Source organism: Camelus bactrianus, chromosome 5 (genome assembly GCF_048773025.1).
Source record: "Camelus bactrianus isolate YW-2024 breed Bactrian camel chromosome 5, ASM4877302v1, whole genome shotgun sequence".
NCBI classification, from domain to species: Eukaryota; Metazoa; Chordata; class Mammalia; order Artiodactyla; family Camelidae; genus Camelus; species Camelus bactrianus.
The window spans coordinates 57,327,858-57,349,733 of NC_133543.1; the positions used below are offsets into that span (position 1 = coordinate 57,327,858).

Below are 21,876 nucleotides of genomic sequence, written 5' to 3' on the forward strand. Positions count from 1 at the left end.
GAAGTCTTACGTCACCATACACATTAACATGCTTTCCTCACTTAATATCCCATATTGCTCTGATGAGCATTCCCCATCAATTTTAATTAATTATGTTTGGGTCATATTTATCTTCATCCTTCCTACACAATAAGCAGGCAGTTCTTAATTTACAAACACGCAGAACATTCACATAGTAATTTTGGCTTCCCACTACCAATAAATTCTGAAAAACAATGGAGCTTTTGGTGAATCTGGGGATCTGATGTAAGAAAGAGAAGAATGCTCAGGTGAAGATGAGCCTAGGCTGTCTGGCTCTAAGGACAATCCTGCTGGCCTACTATACAGAGGCCACTTTCTCCCTCTCCTCATCCTCAGATCTTTCTGACATATTGCCTAAAATTCCATTAAAGAATTTGTTTTGCTTAATAAAATCTACGTGTACCTGAGAGAGAATTCAAGTAAGCTCTTGAATTCTAATGGGAGCATGACAAAAAGGACACAGAAGCCAAGTTGGGGGCAGTTTAAATATCAAAAGAAATAATGAATGCAATTAATTATAAAAACATTTAATAAATAAAAACCCATGGTAGTGTGATTATATAAGAGTACGTCCTTGTTTTTAGATTATGCAGGTTGAAGTATTAGGGCAAAAGTGTTATGATGTTTGCAATGTATTTCCATGCAGATACATAAACACTATATGACAAATGCTTATCAGTTGTTGAACCTACTTAATGGGTATAAAGGCGATTTTTTTTACAATTCTTTCCAATCTTCTGTATTTTAAATTTGTTTCTATAATAAAAAGATGGGGGGAAAAGTAGCCCAGAAAAAAAGGAAAGGTCTGTCAGTCAATTTGGTGTTAATCTTATTTCTTTCAATCAAATTACTTTCTTTCAGTAGTGGAGACAAACTGTACTGACAGCAACTTGCACCAATATTCTTCTTCTTATAGTTTTACACTTCATACCATTTTCATTCTGTGTGTGCACTGACCTTTCTCAGCCACAAAGAAGCAAGTTTGCTGCATGACGTCAAAATTAAAGTAAAAGTAAATCAAAATTAGGGTGAATGGGGCAGTGGTGGTATTTGTGGTGGAGAACTGAGGTTGAGAAATAAAGATTAAATTGAGAGATGGCCAGTGATAGTTACCAAGATATCACAATAAGAAATGCCAGATCCAAGTTGTTACCCAGGGCACTCTCAGTTGCATGAAAGTAATCCTGAGCTGGGGAACCTATCCACCAAAATTAAGTCCACCTTCTTTCTAGATCTGCCAACTCTTTCCTCTCACAACATCTGCCTAGCTCCTTCCGAACATCCAGCTCCCACTTCATGCTGAGATTCCTGTCAGATACATTCAAAATTCTGTTCCTTGCTCCCAGGACTGGAGCTGACAGCTCATCCTCAGCTTCTCCAGTTCTGAGCCCCTCCAGCCCTAGTACTGCAGTTCTACCTATCATTCATGCTGGGTGGGATACAAATTCCACCGATCAGACATCAATACTAGCCATCTACTGGGTTGTGGTCTCCTTTGAAGAGACCACTTCTAAATCCCTCCCATCTAGTGGAATGTCACGTAGGCACTGTGTGTATTTTAAGTACACTCATGCATATTATCTTATTCAACCTTTTAAAGAAAGTATTATTTCCACAGCTACTAAGTATCAGAAGCCCTGCTGACCCAAAAGTTTTTTGACTGGAATTTAAAAAGTGTATTGGATTTTCAATACTAAATAAAAACATGAAATTGTTTTTCAAAAAGCTACACAGTTTACAGCATCAACTACAGAAAAGTCCAAACAACTTCTTTCAACTATCCGGCATCAAATCCCTTAAAACGTCATCTTATTTTCTCTATATATTTTATCCTTAGCCATGAAGATGTCTTCTCACTTCCCTATATTAACTGAAGCTGTGGCATCTAGCACAGTTTTCTTCTCTACTTCAAGCCCTATTGTTATCAAGGATAAATCCAATGTCCTTATCCAATGAACCTAATATCCCAGCTTCAGATTTCCCTGACCCTCTCAACCCCACGAAGCATAATCTCCTCTACTTCAGCTGCCCAGTTCAGTGGACTTGGTCATCACAGAGGATTCTTCCACCTCTGACATCTTATGCTTATATATCTCACCTGACCACAACCTTTGACCATTCCAGCTCTCATCCAGTTATTTCCACACTTCTTTTTAAGTATCTGGGAACTTGATTGCTCAATTTTCTCCCAATCCATCACAGGCTTCACTTTATCTAGTTTTCATGACCCATGACCTCAACCACTCTCTCATCAACACACTCAACTCCCATGAAGCCCAAGGCCTCCTGCTCCACTCCCCAATCCTGGAGCAAACTGATGGGCTGATATCTTTGTTCTTTCTCTCAGTCTACTGAAACCTGTTGGAGAAAATTATCCAGCTATGGACACTGAAGCCACCCCAGTTTTGGGTTTCTAGCCCTCAAACTGGGTTTTTGGAGGCCCCAATCAGTTCTTTCACAACAGCTATTCAAAATTTCACCACCCTCCATCACCGCTAGCCACCTCAGCAGATAACCTTATTTCCTACTCACTAGGGAGAACAAGGGCCATCACACAGGTACTCCTCAACACCCTGAGGTCCTACCTACAATTTTACTTGGTACTATAACCATCACTGGGTGGGACAACTGACTCCCCAGTCTAGAGCTAAAGCCCTCCCTCTGTGCCCCAGAGCCCATCTGCTCCCACCTCTAAGATCTCACTCCAACCATCAATTTTCCTTTCTCTTACATTTTCAAATGCTTTCACTCTGCTGCCTCCTCCTGTAAACATGCTCAAGTCTCTAAATGAGATATAATCTATGTTCCATGTTCTGGGATGGGAAGACATCTTTCTGCAAAGAGGTTAATTGCCTTTAAACTTACAATTTTGTAACAAATTTTTTGGAATTTGTTTTTGGAAGCTGACAAAGTTATTCTAAAATTTACCTGGAAGAATAAATGATGGGAAATAACCAAGATCACTTTGAAAATATTTAAAGGTTAAAGTTGTTTTGTTTAATAGAATCTGTTTTTTAATCTATTTTTTCTCATTAAATTGCTCATACTTTGTTCTATTTATTGAGGTTTCTTTGCTGTGTTTGTGAAAGACTCTGTGCAAGTGTAACTTAGCTGTGGAGAAGGCCACTCTCATGGCCCGTCACCACTATATCACAGCCCACAACACACCCTCCGGGCTCAGAGTGGCCCCTTGAAAGACTCCAGTGCTGTGTGCATGACATTCTCATGCAGGTGGCTGGCAGCAGAGGCAAGGCAGGGTGCAATGTTAAGGAATTTACAAGGCAGGTTTATTTGAGACACTCATCAGGGAATCTCCAAGATAACTGGAGGGACTTGGGAAGGGAATTGTCCCATTGCTCTTTTCTTCCTTCTGCTCAGAAAACTGCATGACCCCATGCCCTTCCTTCCACAGGGTTTCTAGTTCTTTTACGGTCTTGGCTAAAATAACTCTTTAAAAACAGTAGTCTTAAGAAAGGTCTCTGCAGAACCTGGTGGTTTTTTACCCTTTCCTTCTCAACGCATTTCAGCACCTGGGGCAGAGGATGAGTCTCCTTGTCCTCTGAGGAGGAGTAAAGCCTCACTGTCTTGATGGTTCTCTTTTCAACTGAAAGATATATACCCTTGCTCTATTCCTGGGGTATATTAGCTGGGGCTCTTTTGCTCCAAGTAACAGAAACCCAATCCAACTTGCTCAAGTACAACAAGAACTTAGGCTCATATAACTGAGCCGTCCAGGGGCAGATCCTGGCTTGAGCCTACCTGGATCAAGGAACACAGATCATGTCATCAGGGCTTGGTCTTGTGTTTGTGACCTATTGGCTCTGCTTCCCTCCCATGTGGCTTCATTCTTGGGCTGGCTTTTTCCTCATGATGATAAGGAGGCAATAAGAAACTGCAGCCTGCCTTCCTTCATTTCAGCAGTCAAACTGAAGAATGTCTCTTTCCAACTGTTTAAAGAACAGATTAAAAATTTAGACTCATTAACTCTTTGAGTGCATTAACTCATTAACTCACCCTTGACTCCTTTCTTTCTCTCATGCCACATGTCCATTCTGACAGGAAATCCTGTTGGCTCTAGCATCAAAATATACTCAGAATCCAATCATTTCTCATCATATTCTCAGCTATCCCCCAGGTCTAAGATATCATTTTATCTAAACTGGATTACTCTAATCTAATCTCCCAAGAGTACCCTTACTTCTACACTTGCCCCCTTATAATCTACTTTCAACAAACAACCAGAGTGATCCTGTACATTGTAGCAAACAAACAGGTCTTAACCAGCAATCCCCACCCTGGCTCAGTGCTGAAGGAGTAGACAGAAATGCCCATCTCCCAGACTTTACCTGAAAAAGGCCTATTGGCATACTTTAGAAGCTGCTGCCTGTGGGTCCACCATTCAATCAGTCTGCATCTATGAGCTGACTGAGATCCTCCCCTTTGGGACACTGACAAGTCTTGGCACACCCTCAACCACTGAGAACAAAGAAGGCTGCCTGGACAACCACAAAGTTTTGAAAGACAACCAAGAGCTGGGGCAGGCTGAACAATAAGGTTCATGTCCTTCAAGACTGGGAGATGTGGCTGTTTTATCTAGTGCACAGAAACCAACACAGAGAGTCACAGAAAATGAAGAAACAGAGAAATTTGTTCCAAATGAAAGAACAAGATAAAGCCCCAGGAACACTTTAATGAATCAGAAATAAGTGATATACCTGATAGAATTCAGAGTGAATTTAAGGCTCAAAACTATTCAATGGTTTCTCCTGCCATAGGAAAACCCAAAATTCTTGCAAATGTCCTATAAGTCCTGTAAGATTATATCTATTATTGCCTCTGACCTTACTCCATTTCACTTAACCTCTCACCCACTCTGCTTCTGGCAAACTGGCTTCTTTGCTCAAAAACTCCAGAAGTGAATCTGCTTCAAGGTCACTGCACTTGCTGTTCTCTCTTCCTTATTCCTTATTCTCTGCTCCCCCAAATAGCCAGTTCAATCCCTCATCTCCTTCAAATCTTTGCTCAAACATCAACCTTCTCAGTTAGGCCATCTTGGACCATACAAATGCATTTTCTCCTTCCTCTCCCAGCACTCCCTACCAACTTCCCTATTTTGTTTTGCTCCACAGCATCCATCTATCACCTTGTAATATCCTCTATTATTTATTTATTCATTTTGTTTATTTGAATGTAAGCTCACGAAGGCCGAAACTTTTGTCTTCTTTTGTTTCCTAATGATATATCCCTAGCACCTAAAACACTGCTGGTGCTCAATAAATATGTGTTGAGTGAATAAATGAATCAGTGAATGACAAGGCACTTGCCCAGTGTTGAACCAATAATGGAAGCTGGAGGACACAATGGTAGAATTGGCCAGGCCTAAGGCAAATCCTTGTCAGGATGGGATCAGCTCTCCCTGAATCATATGGTCTAAGAATGAGAAATGGGTGGTTCCTTAAGAACGTCAGAGTGCTATCACTAGAAGAGAAGTAGATGTTGGGCAGGTAAAATCACAGATATCCATCCTGAAAGATGTGACTAGGGAAATACAGGGAAGTCATTTGTAAAGACCTATTACCAAGATTTTAGCCCTTTCAAATTTCCAAGTTAGGACCTGTCTGAGAGAGAATAATTACTGTGTATGATTCATTAATATTTCTAGTATCAAATTACCTCTTCACCCTTTAAATCACCTACCCATGGGGTGTGTGTGTGTGTTTTGGAGAGGAAGGTGTGATCCATCCCATCATCTCAACACACTAATCAGACCTGGCCATTGCTTCAACCTCCCAGGAGGCATGTACAAATCCCCTGAGGATTCTCAGGCATGTCCACCACTCACATCTTCTTTCCCAAGCAAAGTGGCCACTACGGAAAGAGCAATGGGTACCTTTCACAAAGTCCCTTAGGAGGCTCCATATCTCAGAGTTACAAAACCTTATGGGAAGGAGGAGGAAATGAAAGAGGGAAGGATCCAGAAGGAAGTAGGGACAGTACTGAAAAAGAGAATCATGTCCTTAATAAAGAAAAGAGAAGACAACACCAAAAGGAAGATTAGTCAGTAATGTCAATCCATGGGTTAGGGAGGTATTATGAACTGCATGTTTGTGTCTCCCCAAAATGTATTTGTTGAAACCCGAATCCCCAGTGTGGTGGGCCTTTCGGAGATAATTAGGTCATCATGGGATTAATGTCCTTATAAATAAGAAACACAAGAGCTAGAGCTCATGCTCTCACTGGTTTCTCTCTCTCGTTCTCCCCCCTCCTCTCTCGGCCATGTGAGGACACAGTGGGAAGACAGCCAGCTGCAAACCAGGAAGAGGGCTCTCACCAGAACCTGACCATGCTGGCATCCTGAAAGACTTCCCAACCTCTAGAACTGTGAAAAACAGTTGTTTGTTTTTTAATTCACCTAATCTATGGTATTTTGTTAAAGCAGCCCAAACTGACTAAAACAGGAGGATTAACATTGAGAACAGGAAAATTAATTTGACAGTTAGATAATCATTTGTGTCTTTGGAGAAAGAATTTCCATATCCTGGGGTGGAAACTAGATTATAAACACATAAGAAATGAGTGGCTGACAAGGAAGTAAAGGTAGATCACAAAACGAAAAATGAATAAACTGCCTGAAAGAGACTGAGAACCTGCTCTAGACAAGACACTGCACTAGGCACTAGGCCGGTGTTAGGGTTGCAGAAGGCCCTGAGCTCAGAAGGGTCGTGGCTTGGCTTAATGGTCAGATGTCACTGTCTTGAAATTCTTAATAATTTTTGAACAAGAAGGCCTGCATTTTTATTTTGCACTAGGTCCAAAAATTATGTAGTAGGTCCTGCAAAGCATTGAAGGGGACCCAAAATATTTCTCTCACTGTTTATTCACCTGTTTATTCAACAACAAATAAATGAATTGCTTACTATGAGCCAGCCAGTCTCTGGAGACATGATAAAAAAAGGTAGTGAAAATGACAGGTTCATGACAGAAAATCTTTAAAAAGAAAGGTTGTTACTTCTAAGAATATTAAAATGTAAATACAGCTATGACATGACACTCCACCTCAGCTCCTCCCTTGTAGAGGCTATATGACCCTGGTCAATTTATTCAACTTCCAAAGCCCTAGTTTACTTACCTAAAAAATGACAATGATATAGAGCCTACTCCTAAGGTTGTTAGGGGAATTAAATGAGATCAGGAACATAAACAATGCGCTAACAACAGTGCAAGGTACATGGTAAGTGTTCAATAATGTGTGTGACTATGATGAATTTCCAGCATCTGGCATCACCTGGCACCTAGTAAGAGTTCAATAAATGACTGTTTGTTAAGTGGGGGGGTAAGGATATTTCAATCTGGATATTTTGAAATATTTTTGTATAAATGAAACAGATATGGCTATATATACACATTTATATATGCTTAAAGCATTAATTAGAATTAGAAGAAAATATAAAAGGATATACACTAACTTATTGACTGTGGTTTAATATGTGTAATAGGATTTGGGGGGAGAGATTTTTGTGTTTTTTGTTTGTTTTACTTCATATACTCATTTAAAAACCAAGATTTTAGAAAAATAAAGCTATTAGCATGTTCTGAATATAAAGGCAAATAACAAAGTTTATCATACATTCTAATTTCTCCAAGAATTACCTTCCTCCTATCCAAAATATTTTCATTCAATTTCCATTCTCTTTCTTTCAGTTGACTCTGTCATATTTGCTACTCATTTTGGAAAGAAATCAACTTCTTGATCTGTAAAACAGCTTCCTCATTCATAAAATGAGGCACGCAATACAGACAGAGCTTCCCAACAGGTGGGCTTTGGCATGCTGGTGTCCTGAATGTGAGTGAGAAATTGACCTCTCCTGCAGTGGGGCAGTTGAGAGGGGTCAGGGGCAGCCAGAACCCTTTGGCTCAGTACCTCTGGCTGTAAGTAAGTAGCCTTGTTTATGTCTCCTCAGGTACCTCTGCAGAACAGTCTGAGGAATATGTCAAAGCAGCAGCTAGCACCGTGGACAACACCACTTACGGTTCTGCTGTGTGTGCATGGCCAAGGAGATACCTGCCACATTGGCATTTATCTGCAAGGCACCCCACTGCCCATTATGGAGCAGAGATACTGGAGCCAATGCACAAGACCCAAGGGGCACAGTACACAGCCTCAGGAGTAATCTGTCAGGGGGCGAGAGAGGAGCCTGGGCAGAATGTGATTTCTGGTGGGCTCAGCTCCAAGCATTGCCTTTAATATCTATCTAAACATATAGTGGCTATCTCTACCCTTTTGCAGTAGTGCACTCTTTCAATGGTGCCCAGGCTAGCTGTTGACAATGCATGCATGTTCTGAAAGCTGGTTTCAATGTGGAAATCTTGATATAAAAATGTACTATTGGGTTTGAAATTCCTTTGCATTATCATATGAAATTGCAACATTTTATTTGTCAATAAAAGAAAAGGGAAGAGTTTTTCTTTAAATATAATTACAATTGCAAATTTTGAACAGTTGTATAAAATCGTTTTAAATATTTTATCACCCACTTAGGCGGTGAGAGTCCCTCACTGATAACTGCTATTCAGAATGAGGACTTTTTCATTAAAAAGTCTAGATCAGAAACTCCATAAAGTCATTTCAACCATTAAGCCTAATATCAGAATACATTCACAGGAACAAATTGAAGCTGATTATTTAAAACTGTGGAAAAATCTTACTTGAAAGTTTTATCCAAGTTCAATTTTTAATATCATCTCTAATACATTGTTTTATTTTATCAAAATTATTTAAAGAAAATGTTATGAATCTTTTTACCATCATTTAGATGCTTCTGAATCTCTTCATTTATGTACCCTAGTGTGCTGTACAAAAATTAACGTTTTCTGTATGTGTTGTGATATGAAAAAAGTTGAGAAGCTCTGATAAAGATTATTTATAAAGTCTGTCTGCCAGCCTATCCCACCCCAGAACCCTTGTCCCCTGCTCCCCACCCTCTCTTTGTCTCTCTCATATTTCAAAGACAGCCAGGGCTACAAGGATAGACAACAGCCAAGGTTCAAGTCTGTGTCCAACAGCGTCAAAAACTCCAACTGGGATATTTGTATAGGACACCATGTGGCCCCAGCACTAGAGGGTAAGCTTAGACAATGCATAAAAAATAGCTAATGTCTAAAAACCACAGAATCTGGATGAATAACAAATGAGGGAGGGATCCACATTTCACTGAAGGACAAAAGACCTGAATAAATGGATTGACATACCATGTTCCTGGATGGAAATACTTGGTATCGCATTCCCCATCATTTCTCAAATCAAAATGAAAATTTAATACAATTGAAAGATGAAAGAACAACAGAAGTTATTAATTAGAAATAACCTGGTTAGAAAACAGCTAGACAAACATGCCCTAAAGTGAAGCCATGTGATTAGTCTGCTTGATCACCTTGCACTGCCTCACAGGGTAACTTGGTATGAGTACCATCTTCCTAAGCTCTTTAACTTTGCCTTTTTTCTACATACTCAGAATTGACCAAGTTATTCATGACTATTTCATAGTAACCAAACTCAAAAGGCCTTGATATATTAATGATACACTAAGGTATAAATTTTCCCAATGTGTCAAGTACTATTGTTGGCTATCAGGAGTACCTGATAAGCAGAAAATGTAATAATTTGCTAGTGATAACAGAATCAAAGCAGCCAGAGGAGGTTTGGAGGGTTATATCATCCAAGTTACATTAAGCCCTGGCGCTTGGTTTCCGCCCCAGAACAGACTATCTTTTTGTTCAGGTCTCCTGAATAAAACACTTGAGCAACGCTAGATAAACATCAACACATTCTTATTCTTTGTGCTCCTTTTTTCCAAACTCCACCAACCATTCCCCATTCACTAGCCAACTGCCTTTGAAACAATTTATGCTGTAATTGATTAGATTTCTAATTTTTACAAGAGAGGGCCTGAACAATTCTAAAGGAGCTGCTCATATGGATTGCAACTGTAAAATACACGGTATTTCTTAGCATGATAGGGAGACCTGTCAATTGTGGTCACTTTTATCAGCACCTTTGCTTAAATACGGATCCACAGATTATTTACAGTTGTCATGGATGTGATTAACAAATGTCATCCTCATTTTTATTTAAAAAAAAAAAACTCTAAAACTAAAGCTCAGTAAGGTCAAATGATTCAAAATCACTAGGGCTAGGCAGAGAATGGATTAGGTCTCTGGTTCTTAACTCTTAATTGACCTTGTTCATTATACTTAGCAATTTGGCAACATTAAGGTAAAAATCACTCGCGAATAGAGAGCATTATCTGGCAATCCTACTTTTAGCAATCTTGCAAATCATTCCTCAAATCCTCTCCGCGAGAACAGTTGCTTCAGCTCTTTCCACAGCAACGAGAAGTATCAGAAAATTGTGCCAGCAGACTTCTTGAGATCAGTGGGTACCTAATTAACTGACCTCGACCAGTCCTGCCTCATCTGGTTAAAGGTGACACTTCAGTATGTCGGCCGCATTTTGAGGCCTTTCCAAGGTACCCATGACTCACATAGGCCAATGTCGCAGGGATTTTCAGTGTGGGCCCTCACCGTAGCCGTCGCAGACACAGAAACCTGTCCCTGGCATTTGTTAACCTGCGAGGAGACCCGGAGGGGCCGAGAGGGGCTTTCTTGCCCCCCTAAAGTACAAGAGAGAAAAAAGTGGTTTTATTCAGACTCTGGAATGAAGTGAATTCGGTAATGGAAACCGAGAGGCCCACGTGGGGGAGGGGAAAGGAGTGCAAGAAGAAAGAGAAACAGGCCTTTTTCTCCACTGACGCGCGGTCACGAAGCGTTCCCTCGACGTGGGCGCCAGCCATTGGCCGAACCCGAGCTGACGTCCTCTCAGCGGCCGGGGTGCGAACGGCGGCAAGGGCGGCGCCGCACTAGAAGCCGGAGAGACGGGCGCGCTCTCGAGGCCTGCCACGCCTCCGCCCTCTGCCGGCCAACCGGCTCGTTCAGTCCCTCTTCGCGCCAAGTTGGCCACGCCCCTTCCAGGCCGCCCCTCCCCCCACCAGGACGGCGGCGCGCGGAAAACGCGTCACGTGACGGCTGGCCCCGCCTCTTCCTCTCGGTCCCATATTGAACTCGAGTTGGAAGAGGCGAGTCCGGTCTCAAAATGGAGGTAAAACCGCCGCCCGGTCGCCCCCAGCCCGACTCCGGCCGTCGCCGCCGCCGCCGGGGGGAGGAGGTATTAGGGGGAGAGTGGGGGGTTGATGGGTAGTGGCCGGCATTGGGGGGTGCCTAGCTCGGTGGGAGCGGGGAGGCCGGGTGGACTGGGTCGGCCGTCCCGCGCTCTGCGTTGAGACGGGCGGTGGGAGGGGGAGGGGAGCGGGCCTCGGAGGCCTCCTTGGGGCTTCTCGCCCGCCTTGCCGTCTCCTTTGGCTGTACAGGTGGCCCTTGGGAGGCGCGGCGTGGCTGGGCCTCGGGAGGGAGGTCGGCCTACCCGCCGCGCGGCCTCGGATTCGAGGCCGAGGGTGGCATGGCGGGCCTCGGCGGGAGCGGTTGGGAGGAGGCGGTGGGGGAGGGGAGGGGACGAGCAGGCACATCCGGGCGAGCGAGCAGGCGGGCGGCGGCCACATTGACATTGATCCGCTGCCGCGTTACGAAATGGCGCATTGGCACGCAATGGCCGCCGCCTGGCTGCGCCGCCGGGAGAGAGAGCGTGGGATTGGAAGGAAGAGGGAGGAGGCGGCCTAACAGAAAATGCCGCAAATGGCCTCGAAGCTTGGGGCCTAGTGCTTTCGCTGTTCTCTGCCGGCGCCGTTCTAGGCCTACCCTTCTAAGGAGATGAGAATTTCTCTATCCTGTTTTGTTCTTTGCAGCACTTAGATGAAAATAATTTTTTAAAATGAGATGCTTTGAAATATTTCTTGACCTGCCATGTTTGCTGAAGTACTTAGCATTGTACATAACTTCGCTCCCTGTGGGTGAAGTGGTATTCCATCTCAGAATATGAGTGTAGAAGTAAAATAGGAAATTTAAAAATTCTTGATCTCTATTTTTGCCCGTTCTCTGGTGGGTCGGCTTAGGTTGTAGTTTCTTGAATTTTTCTTTTAAAGTACTGTAACCAGAATCGACTTTTTCAGTTGTTTGAGATAATTCTACGTGGGTTACAGTCGTTTCTTTTTGTCAACTTTGTGTATTGTAAGTTTTAAATGTTATCATCTAACCAGGACTTGAAAAGATGAGAGTAAGTGAATTAATGCTTTAGGCTGTTAATCTTTTTTTTTTTTTCTTAGCATGTGACAGTCTCTTCATACTAAATGCCTTAACATCTGCTTTTAGAAGCCAGGACGACCCTAGGGTGTAAATGTGAACCCCTTTATTTAAGGACTTTGGGTGAAAGATCTTAATGGATATATTAAATGGCAGTTCATGTAGTTTATTAAAGAAATAGTTAAATTGTAAAGCGATTCGGGCCTTATCTTAATTTTTTTTAAATCTCAATTTCTGTTCTATTGTGCTCCATTGTCAACATGCTGTACTTAAGTCCAACTTCCCCTTTCTGAGACCCAATAAAATGTTGGTTTTGGCATTTTTGGCGTGTTCTACAAGTGCAAATAGGTAATTTTTGCAGTATGTAACCTGTAACATAAGTTGATTACAGGAAGTTATCAAGATATATGGTGGATTTTTTTTTCATAGTTTTTGGGGGGGCTGCTGGTTTAGCCTTTTATTGAGGAGTATTATTTTAACGTCTTTATTTGCTTGAAACTGGTGAATGTCTCTAAATTTGTCATTCATCATGTAAGTTGTACTTAATATTAATAGTTTTGTGGTTTAAAATTAAATGGTTGGTGGGGTGTAGACTCAGGGAAGACATGAGAAGAAATACCATGGATGAAACACTGCTTTTACAACACTTTTGTTTCTTAGAAAATGGTTTCTCAGAACTTTCTAAAGTAATCTGTCCCCAGACACTTGTAGTTTAAAGTAACAGGGCTTTTGATTCTGAAATTCTCTTGGACTTCAATTTAGTTTTTAAGTGATGTTGGCATTTCAAAGTCTGGTTATAGGTTTTCTTGGTTTTTTTGGTTCCATTAATCAGTTGGTATGTGTGATCCTACTCCAATTATATATTGGTTTGTTTCCACAGGGCCATGATCCAAAGGAACCAGAGCAGTTGAGAAAACTGTTTATTGGTGGTCTGAGCTTTGAAACTACAGATGATAGCTTAAGAGAACATTTTGAGAAATGGGGCACACTTACAGATTGTGTGGTAAGTTTAAAAGGAACAAGAAAGTTTCTTTAAAAGGAATGGAGGACTTATGGAGGTGTTTCAGTGCTTTAAAATTTTTATTTTGTAGGTGATGAGAGACCCCCAAACAAAACGTTCCAGGGGCTTTGGTTTTGTGACTTACTCTTGTGTTGAAGAGGTGGATGCAGCAATGTGTGCTCGACCTCACAAGGTTGATGGGCGTGTAGTGGAACCAAAGAGAGCTGTTTCTAGAGAGGTATTTTAATAATACCATGTTGTGTGACATTTGTTGTAAAAATTTGTGAAGTTTTTGGGTTTTTTACTTAAGTATTTTTTATTTGTAGGATTCTGTAAAGCCTGGTGCCCATCTAACAGTGAAGAAAATTTTTGTTGGTGGTATTAAAGAAGATACAGAAGAATATAATTTGAGAGACTACTTTGAAAAGTATGGCAAGATTGAAACCATAGAAGTTATGGAAGACAGACAGAGTGGGAAAAAGAGAGGATTTGCTTTTGTAACTTTTGATGATCATGATACAGTTGATAAAATTGTTGGTAAGTAACAATTTATCAGAACTTGAATGAGGAAGCAGAAATGGCTTCTTTGTTGTATACTATATTTATTAAATTGTTGATTATTTTGTATTATGCATAGTAATAGCATATAAAGTGTATGGTTCAGTTTTCATAAAGTGATTATATTTGTGTAACCAGCATCCAGATCGAGAAATGTTAACATCCCAGAATGCTCCCTCATCCCTGCTCACCTGCTCAGTCACTACTTTCTCGATGTTTTATTGTTATATAGGGATAAAGGATGTCATTTACATGTGCTTTCCCAAACATCAAGTAACTTTTGTTTGTTTGTTTGATTAAAAACAATTTAGTTCAGAAATACCACACTATTAATGGGCATAATTGTGAAGTGAAAAAGGCCCTTTCTAAACAAGAAATGCAGTCTGCTGGATCACAAAGAGGTGAGTAGTATCATATACACATAAAAAATAAATGTGGGTGGTGTTTGTAAGGTTTTTAAAGATATTCCTTTCCTGTCTTAAAGGTCGTGGAGGTGGATCTGGCAACTTTATGGGTCGTGGTGGAAACTTTGGAGGTGGTGGAGGTAACTTTGGCCGTGGTGGAAACTTTGGTGGAAGAGGTAGGACAGTTACTTCTAACTGCATGGTTATCTAAAATGTATTGGTAATTTGAATATATCTTTTTAATTCCCACCTTGCTTTTCTTTAGGAGGCTATGGCGGTGGAGGTGGTGGCAGCAGAGGTAGTTATGGAGGAGGTGATGGTGGATATAATGGATTTGGAGGTGACGGTAAGTTTTTTTGTTTGCTATTTTGACTTTGTTTCTAGAGTTTATTAAGTATTTGTTTACATTTTCCTGTTTTCAGTTAAAACTTGCATTGCTTGACCATTAAAATATGCTTACACTAAACTAATACCATAAAAGACTAGATTTTTCAACTCATTGGCCTATTTTCCAGGGGCTTAAATGAAATGTAAATTAGTGTTCAATAACTTGACCCGATGTGCATTTGTGTTTTTGAGTGACAACCCAATTTTTTCTTTTTTAGGTGGCAACTATGGAGGTGGTCCTGGTTATAGTAGTAGAGGAGGCTATGGTGGTGGTGGACCGGGATATGGAAACCAAGGTGGTGGATATGGTGGCGGTGGTGGAGGATATGATGGTTACAATGAAGGAGGAAATTTTGGAGGTGGTAAGCTTTCACTTGTTTTAAGTATTGTGTGTGGTTCACTACAGGTGTTTGTGAAAACACATTAGAATAGCATTTGGTTAAATATGCTCTGTAATACAAAGTACTCAAGTGGTGGGAAATTAAACTGAATTTTCTTATTTTGCTGGCTTAGTAAATTGGCAAAATGTATTCATCTCTTTATGTGTTGAAATGGACATTTATCCGTCATTGTTGACCGAATTTTACTTAACTCTAGGTGTGTTTAAACTGGAAAAGTGGAAACTAAATTGAACGTATAGACATGTTAAAATGAATAGGATGTCATCTGCAGTTTAGGTGATAAAAATACTTCGGGTTTTAATATGTCAGATGCATCACAGACTGTAAGCAAGTCTGCATCATTATTCCATGATACTGTAGTTACGAACTCACTGAATTTTTTTGAACTCTGTTATTAATGTATCAGCAACAGAAAGTTTTTCAATTCAATTTCAAGTTAACTTGAAATATTTTTTGTCACTGATTTAAAAGTTATACTGTATCAGAATTAAGAGTGAATCAAACACGGACACAGTTGATAGTGTTTAGTGTATGCAGAAGAGAATGTGCTGGCGTGTAGCATCTAACAAAATAAGGTAGCTATCTAAATACATACTCTTGAGCCAACTTGTGCTCTTTGCTCCTCCTCTCCTACATATAGCTGAGGTCTGCTAGTGGGCCTCTTTATGATAAGGGAGAGTTGGTAGGACTATGAAATCTCTTCTTTTTTTTCCCCTTAACAGAGGCACTGGGGATTGAACCCAGAACCTCATGTAAAATCTCTTTTCAAAGGATCGTAAGTGTTGTAGAGCATGCTATGATGATTGTCAGGAAATAGTAAGTGCATGTGTTAAGAAAGGAAAATAACTATTGTGTAGGTCAACCACAAATAAAATCTCTGTAATTTCAGGTAACTATGGTGGTGGTGGGAACTATAATGATTTTGGAAATTATAGTGGACAACAGCAATCAAATTATGGACCCATGAAGGGGGGCAGTTTTGGTGGAAGAAGCTCGGGCAGTCCTTATGGTGGTAAATAAAATTTTTTTTCTATCAAAAATTTTCATAGTTGTCTAAATTAAAAGCTCGTGTTTTTTAAAAACTATCTGTATTTCCAGGTGGTTATGGATCTGGTGGTGGAAGTGGTGGATATGGTAGCAGAAGGTTCTAAAAACTCAGCAGAAAAGGGTAGGTATCTTTTAAGTTTTTATCATGATGATAAAGAATATGTGGAACTGTTACACTGAGTGTAATAATTTTTTTATCCTGTATTATTCAACAGGCTACAGTTCTTAGCAGGAGAGAGAGCGAGGAGTTGTCAGGAAAGCTGCAGGTTACTTTGAGACAGTCGTCCCAAATGCATTAGAGGAACTGTAAAAATCTGCCACAGGAGGAACGATGATCCATAGTCAGAAAAGTTACTGCAGCTTAAACAGGAAACCCTTCTTGTTCAGGACTGTCATAGCCACAGTTTGCAAAAAGTGCAGCTATTGATTAATGCAATGTAGTGTCGATTAGATGTACATTCCTGAGGTCTTTTATCTGTTGTAGCTTTGTCTTTTTCTTTTTCTTTTCATTACATCAGGTATATTGCCCTGTAAATTGTGGTAGTGGTACCAGGAATAAAAAATTAAGGAATTTTTAACTTTTCAATATTTGTGTAGTTCAGTTTTTCTACATTTTAGTACAGAAACTTTAACAAAATGCAGTTTTGAAGGTGTTTCCTTGTGAGTTAACAAGTAAAGAAGATCATTGTTAATTACTATTTTGTATGAATTTTGCTAAAGTTAACTGTAAAGAAACACCTGCTTACTTGCAGTTTAAGGGGAATCTATTCTCCCCATTTCCAAACCATGAAATGAATGGGCTCTGACATGTGGAGAGAATAGATATTTGTATGTTTGCAATGTGTGTTTTAGATAATAGAATTGGGTATTTAAATTAGCATATTTGTGAATTTAATAGCATTAAGATTTACCTTCAAATGAAAAATCTCAAAATTTCTATTTGGTTTTTGTGCATTTTCTTTCAAATGTAATCATGATTTTAGTGTATTAGCTTTGCTGAGAGTCCTAGCTGTGTTTAGAACATCTCCATTTTGCATTCACTTTGGTCACATGTAAACTGCTGCCATAGTTTTACTTGGGTGTAAAGGATGTCTACTGCCCGCTGTTTCAATTCTGGAAAGGGGTAGTGAATGTTTTCCCTTTCCTCCTACCTGAAGAAACATTCTTAAAATCTTGAAGATATAGGACCACTAAGCTTGCTGTATCTGAGCAAATTAGTGGCTACCCTTTTTTTCCTTTTTAAAGCACAAGAGGCCCATAAATCTTCAGTTATTTTCCTTGGTTTAATATATATTTTTTTGATACAAGCTCTCAGAGCAAGAGAATAAAAATCATGCATTGTTGAACCCTTAACTGGCTGGCATGCTTTCCTGTTTGTATCCTCTGCATTTTACTGGATGAAACCAAGGATAGTCTAGATTTAATCATCCCAAATGACTTAATGCAGTAGAAGTGTAGCACAGTTGCTTAGTACAAACAAGCTTTTCACTTCCCAAAGACCTGAATTCAAATTTGGATAGTCAGAGTTTGTACTCACTTAAAATCCCAAAGAACACACTGTTATTCCATGTGTATGCTTGAACCTAGGTCATGTTGGTATGAGTTAACAATTTGTTTGGAAGACCCTGGTTGGGAAGAGTTTTAGCTAACAAGGTCGTATATATTTATATAAACCATTGTCTACTGTTTTGCGCCAGCTAGTGTTTACAATTTCATTCAAGCCCTAAGTATGTGCCCTGCTGTTAAAATTTCTTTGGCAGTTGAACGTTGAAATTGAGTTTCTTTTTTTGTTTTGTTTTAAGAAGTACTAAGCAAAACAAGCAATAAAAAGGGGGATGGGGCGTGCTAGTGTTTGAATATGCTCTCTTGTTGCTCTAATTCTGTGCCTCTGCATTAATATTTGGATGCATGCAATGCCAGCATGGAAATCGGTCTTCACAGACACTGCAGTTTTCCAGAAAACACTCACAAACCAATAAATGTAACAGACAACATTCCATTTGTTAATGGACATATGTGAATAAGCAGCGTAGAAAATAGGCTAATTAGAAAATGGTTAAGTCTTTAACAACTTCAAGTGTGGTTATATAAATGGACACTGTCAATGTTCATAACGTAAACCTGGGTACCTGGTCAAAATAATGCTTGGGAAAGAAACATTTTATTAAAATTAAGCTAAATTGTCTCAAGTTCTTTTATTCATATAATAAAGGTTGAAGGAATGGGGGAGATTAACATTTCCTGTTTCTATGTTTGTGAAATTGTTTGACACAACCTTGACAGTATCCTTTAATGACATATGAGGTTAATTGTACTGTTAACAAATTTTCTATGTTCTGGAACTAGTTCAATAGTGAAAATATTGTTAGTAAGTTGATGTTTGCAACCTATAAGCAGGTGAAATCTGTGTGTGTGACCTGTTTATAAGTTGTATTAGCTTAGTTCTTGTGAACAGTGTGGAAAAGTTAAGCCATGAGGAGAGCGATTTAACCAGCTTTAAAGGACCTAAGATGTGCTTTCTTAAGCACAGTGTGGATCAAAGGAGACTCACTAAGACAGGACTTCAGCAGCCCTTTGAGTATGGACAAGTCAGCATAAATAAAGAATGACAAGGCAGCAGCAAGAGCTTCAACTACAGAGAAGTGAAGGCATAAGATACTATGGTGATAGTGAGCAACTTCCAAAAGCTAGTTAAATCTGCTTATTGCAACTGAAATATCGAAGAAAGTCTAGCAGGAAGGAGCTCTTCGCCTTTTGGAACATCAATGAGAGATAGTTGGCCACAGTCACTAGGTCTAGCATTTAGACCTGCAAGGAAGGGCAATAAGCATTAGGTAAGGCTTGCATTTGAATTTTTTCACTAATTAAAGAGTAATTTTTTGTAAAGCAAGGTAAGAGTAATCTTTTTGATTTGCAGGTTGAATGAGAACCCTACTTGCCTAAAAGAGGAATGTCTTTCCTACCATCTTAAATACGAAGGTTTCTGGCTGGGTAAGGTTTGTAGCTCACAGTAAAGCCTGGTTGACACCATTTGTTTCCCCACAAATTTATATTACATCTTTAGAAACCATTAGGTACATTGGCAAAATTGTTCAGCTGAGAACTTTATCTTGGCACCACATTCAACACATTTAAACAGTTTAAAAGGTTTCCCTGCAATAACCGCAAGTGTTCATCTAGAGTCAGATATATACAATTCAGTGTTGGTGTCTTTTGGGTAAAGTCAATTTTGGGTAAGAGTGATCATATTTTTTGAGGAGTTTTTTTAATGAGCATGACATGACAGAAGCATTAAGCTTCCAATCCTTGTTCTAGGAAAAACGTCTTGGAATGAACTTTCAAAATTGTCAGATCATACAGGTATGAGAATGGTCTTCATTCAAGTGGCCTCGTAACATAAATAAGTTCTCTTGCATGTGACTTCAGGGAATTTTTGGTCTAATAGGATAAACTTGGTTCTTTTTTAGGTTTTTTGTGTTTAACGTGTTAACCAGAAGTGGTGGGGGGCCTAATTATGCTAATGCTCCTTTTTAAGACAACTTTCCCCAAAGAGTAGTTAAAATATTAAACTCAGTTACTGTTCAGATCAGATGCTGATTGTTCATAAGGGCTATTATTGCTGCCCCAGAAGGGCTTGTTAAAATTTGAGATTTGATGTTAATACACTTTAAAAAATAAAAGAAAACTTCGGGGGGACAGATACTTAAAACTAGTTTCTAAGTTATGAGTAAGTCAAGTTCTTGTATAAACAGGAGTAGTTAGTTTGCCACATGTTTTATTCTCAGAAAATGACTGGTTGGGTCTCTTTCTAGTAAGTCAGGACTGAATTTCTACACATCACTGTAGACTGAAGTGTTAAATAAGGTAATATCTTTTTAATAAGTTTTCTTTGTAACATTTTAATGAAGCAAATTTCCTAAGATAGGAAGCATTTTTCTTTTTTTAAAGGTGGTGGTCTTTTCCAGTCCATCTCATTTATGAAATAAAGTGATTTTATTTAAATATAGTTCCATTGTCATTTCTGAAAAATACAATGCTCTTAAGTCATAGCACCAGTAAACAAAATAAGGAAGTTAAACAAGGGGGAAATGGTCAAGGCAAACTAATTCTTGTCAAAGCATCACGTAGGTAACAGCGTCCCATGGTACATTTTCCCCCAAAAGGCTCAGTTTACACTCATGTCCTAAAGAAAATTTGGTGAAGAAGACTGTTAAGGAACTGAACGGTTGAAATAACGCTTGTTTTTAAGAGTTCCAATATGTTAAGTCAATTTGAAATATTAATTAATGCCATATCTTGGAATTCCAGTAATTGATGTCAAAGTGGTAAGCATGCTAATGTGCAGGGGTAATGTAAGGATTGTTAGCTGATATAAATATTCAAGATTACTTTTAAATTTCATTGTTTTTTCTTGATTTTTAAGACTTAAGAGGTGGTCTGTAATGGATTCAGATGTTTCATTTGTAGTATAATGAAATGTTTACAGAAAGATAACTTTTTCATTAAAATATTTTTAGAAACGTGTGTGTTGTTTTGTCACTTTACAATGCTGTGTAAATGCTGAATAGGTGAACACTACTTCATTAGTAAGTAGTAACAGGAAATGTGGAATGAGTCTTAACATGTCAGTTAAAGGATATGGATTCTATTCAGTGGGAAACAAATAGATCACATATGAAACAGTTTATTGCTACTTAAGGATTTAAGTCTTAAAGCACAGTGCATGAGATATTTGGGTGATAGTTGAGGAATCAGCTTTGGAGAAAAGTTGTTAAGGATAATTACAGGAAAATAATTTGGGAGAAAAGATGGTGGGTGGTTCCAGTTGGAAAAACGGGTTTTTGTTTTAGAAGTATTGGGTTTCTTAATCTTGAGAAATGCAGTTGAGCATTTTGTGACATGAGGGTGGGTTGGGAAGAACTTAAGAAAATAGTCTTAAACTACAGTTTTACAATTTAGCCCAAATAAAGAGGTGATAATGTGTTGAAGCTTAGCAAATTTGTGAGGTATGATTTTAAGAGTTGTGATTTTTTTTTCTAAATTATTTTTATAGCATATGTATATGGATTCTTAGCATGGATAACTTAACAAGAAATGCTTTGTGACTTGAAGCCGTGTGAGGATTTTTAGCAGTTAAGATTGTAACACACTTTGCTTAAGTTCAGCACACTGGTTTCACAGAATATGCAGTGGTTTTGTAATTTGTGCAGTTCTAAGTACCTTACAATTGTAGTTTAATGCTTGAGTCCTAACAAAATAACTCAAAATACATTTACCTTTATTTCCTCAGAATGAAAATAGACTAAATGAAACTGCAAAATATTCAGGCAGTAAGATAAAAAAAAAACTGGAATCTCCTATGTGCCCATTAAAGACTGCAATTAAAATTCTTTGGAGATTGTTTTGCAAAAATGGGGTCTTATTAATACATTAATTGAACTTAGAACTGAACATATATAAAGTACCAAGAATTGGGAGAAGAGTAAGGTAATAGGTAAAATATGCCATCTCTCACATTTTTAAAGACAATCAGGTACATTAAACTGCATTCACCTGTAGAAGTACTGAAAGTTAGGAAATAAAAATTTCCTAACATAGTATTTGACTTGTAGGATTTATTGTTAGTGTGGATAAATAATGTTACAATGATGTGGACTGCTTTAAAAGATAAACAGATGGTTAAATTGCACTACATCATGTAGTTAGCCTTTATTAACTAGTTATGTCTGAAAATCAGCACAGTAATTTTTACTTTTTAAAATATTCAGTCCATTCTCCCAATAGAAATGTTGAAAACTACAAAAGAACC

General features: G+C 39.1%; 1 protein-coding gene and 1 long non-coding RNA gene across 6 annotated transcripts in view; both read left to right on the forward strand.

Annotated features, from left to right (window-relative positions):
- Positions 1-8,985, forward strand: part of LOC141577718 (uncharacterized) — a 29,372-nt gene extending 20,387 nt beyond the window's left edge. The window contains exons 3-4 of the long non-coding RNA XR_012507052.1: positions 7,723-7,835; positions 7,983-8,985. This is a non-coding gene — a long non-coding RNA (uncharacterized LOC141577718). The remainder of the gene's footprint in view (positions 1-7,722; positions 7,836-7,982) is intronic.
- A 2,086-nt stretch (positions 8,986-11,071) lies between these two features.
- HNRNPA3 (heterogeneous nuclear ribonucleoprotein A3) lies at positions 11,072-20,591 on the forward strand. Of its 5 annotated transcripts, XR_012507051.1 has the most exons (12): positions 11,084-11,242; positions 13,151-13,273; positions 13,362-13,508; positions 13,597-13,807; positions 14,140-14,229; positions 14,313-14,408; positions 14,498-14,578; positions 14,838-14,981; positions 15,910-16,032; positions 16,119-16,188; positions 18,985-19,058; positions 19,383-20,591. XR_012507051.1 is itself a non-coding variant. In XM_074363937.1 (11 exons), exons 1-10 carry the CDS (start codon positions 11,171-11,173, stop codon positions 16,169-16,171), a joined length of 1,074 nt encoding a protein of 357 aa, XP_074220038.1. In that variant the 5' UTR covers positions 11,072-11,170; the 3' UTR covers positions 16,172-16,188; positions 16,283-18,252. The 5 variants fall into 5 exon arrangements, 4 of the variants coding, with proteins under 4 accessions (XP_074220038.1, XP_074220036.1, XP_074220035.1 ...); XM_074363937.1 differs by lacking the exons at positions 18,985-19,058; positions 19,383-20,591 and adding an exon at positions 16,283-18,252 and having other exon boundaries at positions 11,072-11,176; XM_074363935.1 differs by having other exon boundaries at positions 18,985-20,591.
- The last annotated feature ends 1,285 nt before the right edge of the window (positions 20,592-21,876 follow it).

Bases quoted from the DNA above. Each gene is read 5' to 3' on its own strand.
- HNRNPA3 (XM_074363935.1), top strand. From the start codon at position 11,171: ATGGAGGTAAAACCGCCGCCCGGTCGCCCCCAGCCCGACTCCGGCCGT. The intron at 13,274-13,361 runs GTAAGTTTAAAA...TTTATTTTGTAG, and splicing joins GCACACTTACAGATTGTGTG to GTGATGAGAGACCCCCAAAC. The intron at 13,509-13,596 runs GTATTTTAATAA...TTTTATTTGTAG, and splicing joins AGAGAGCTGTTTCTAGAGAG to GATTCTGTAAAGCCTGGTGC.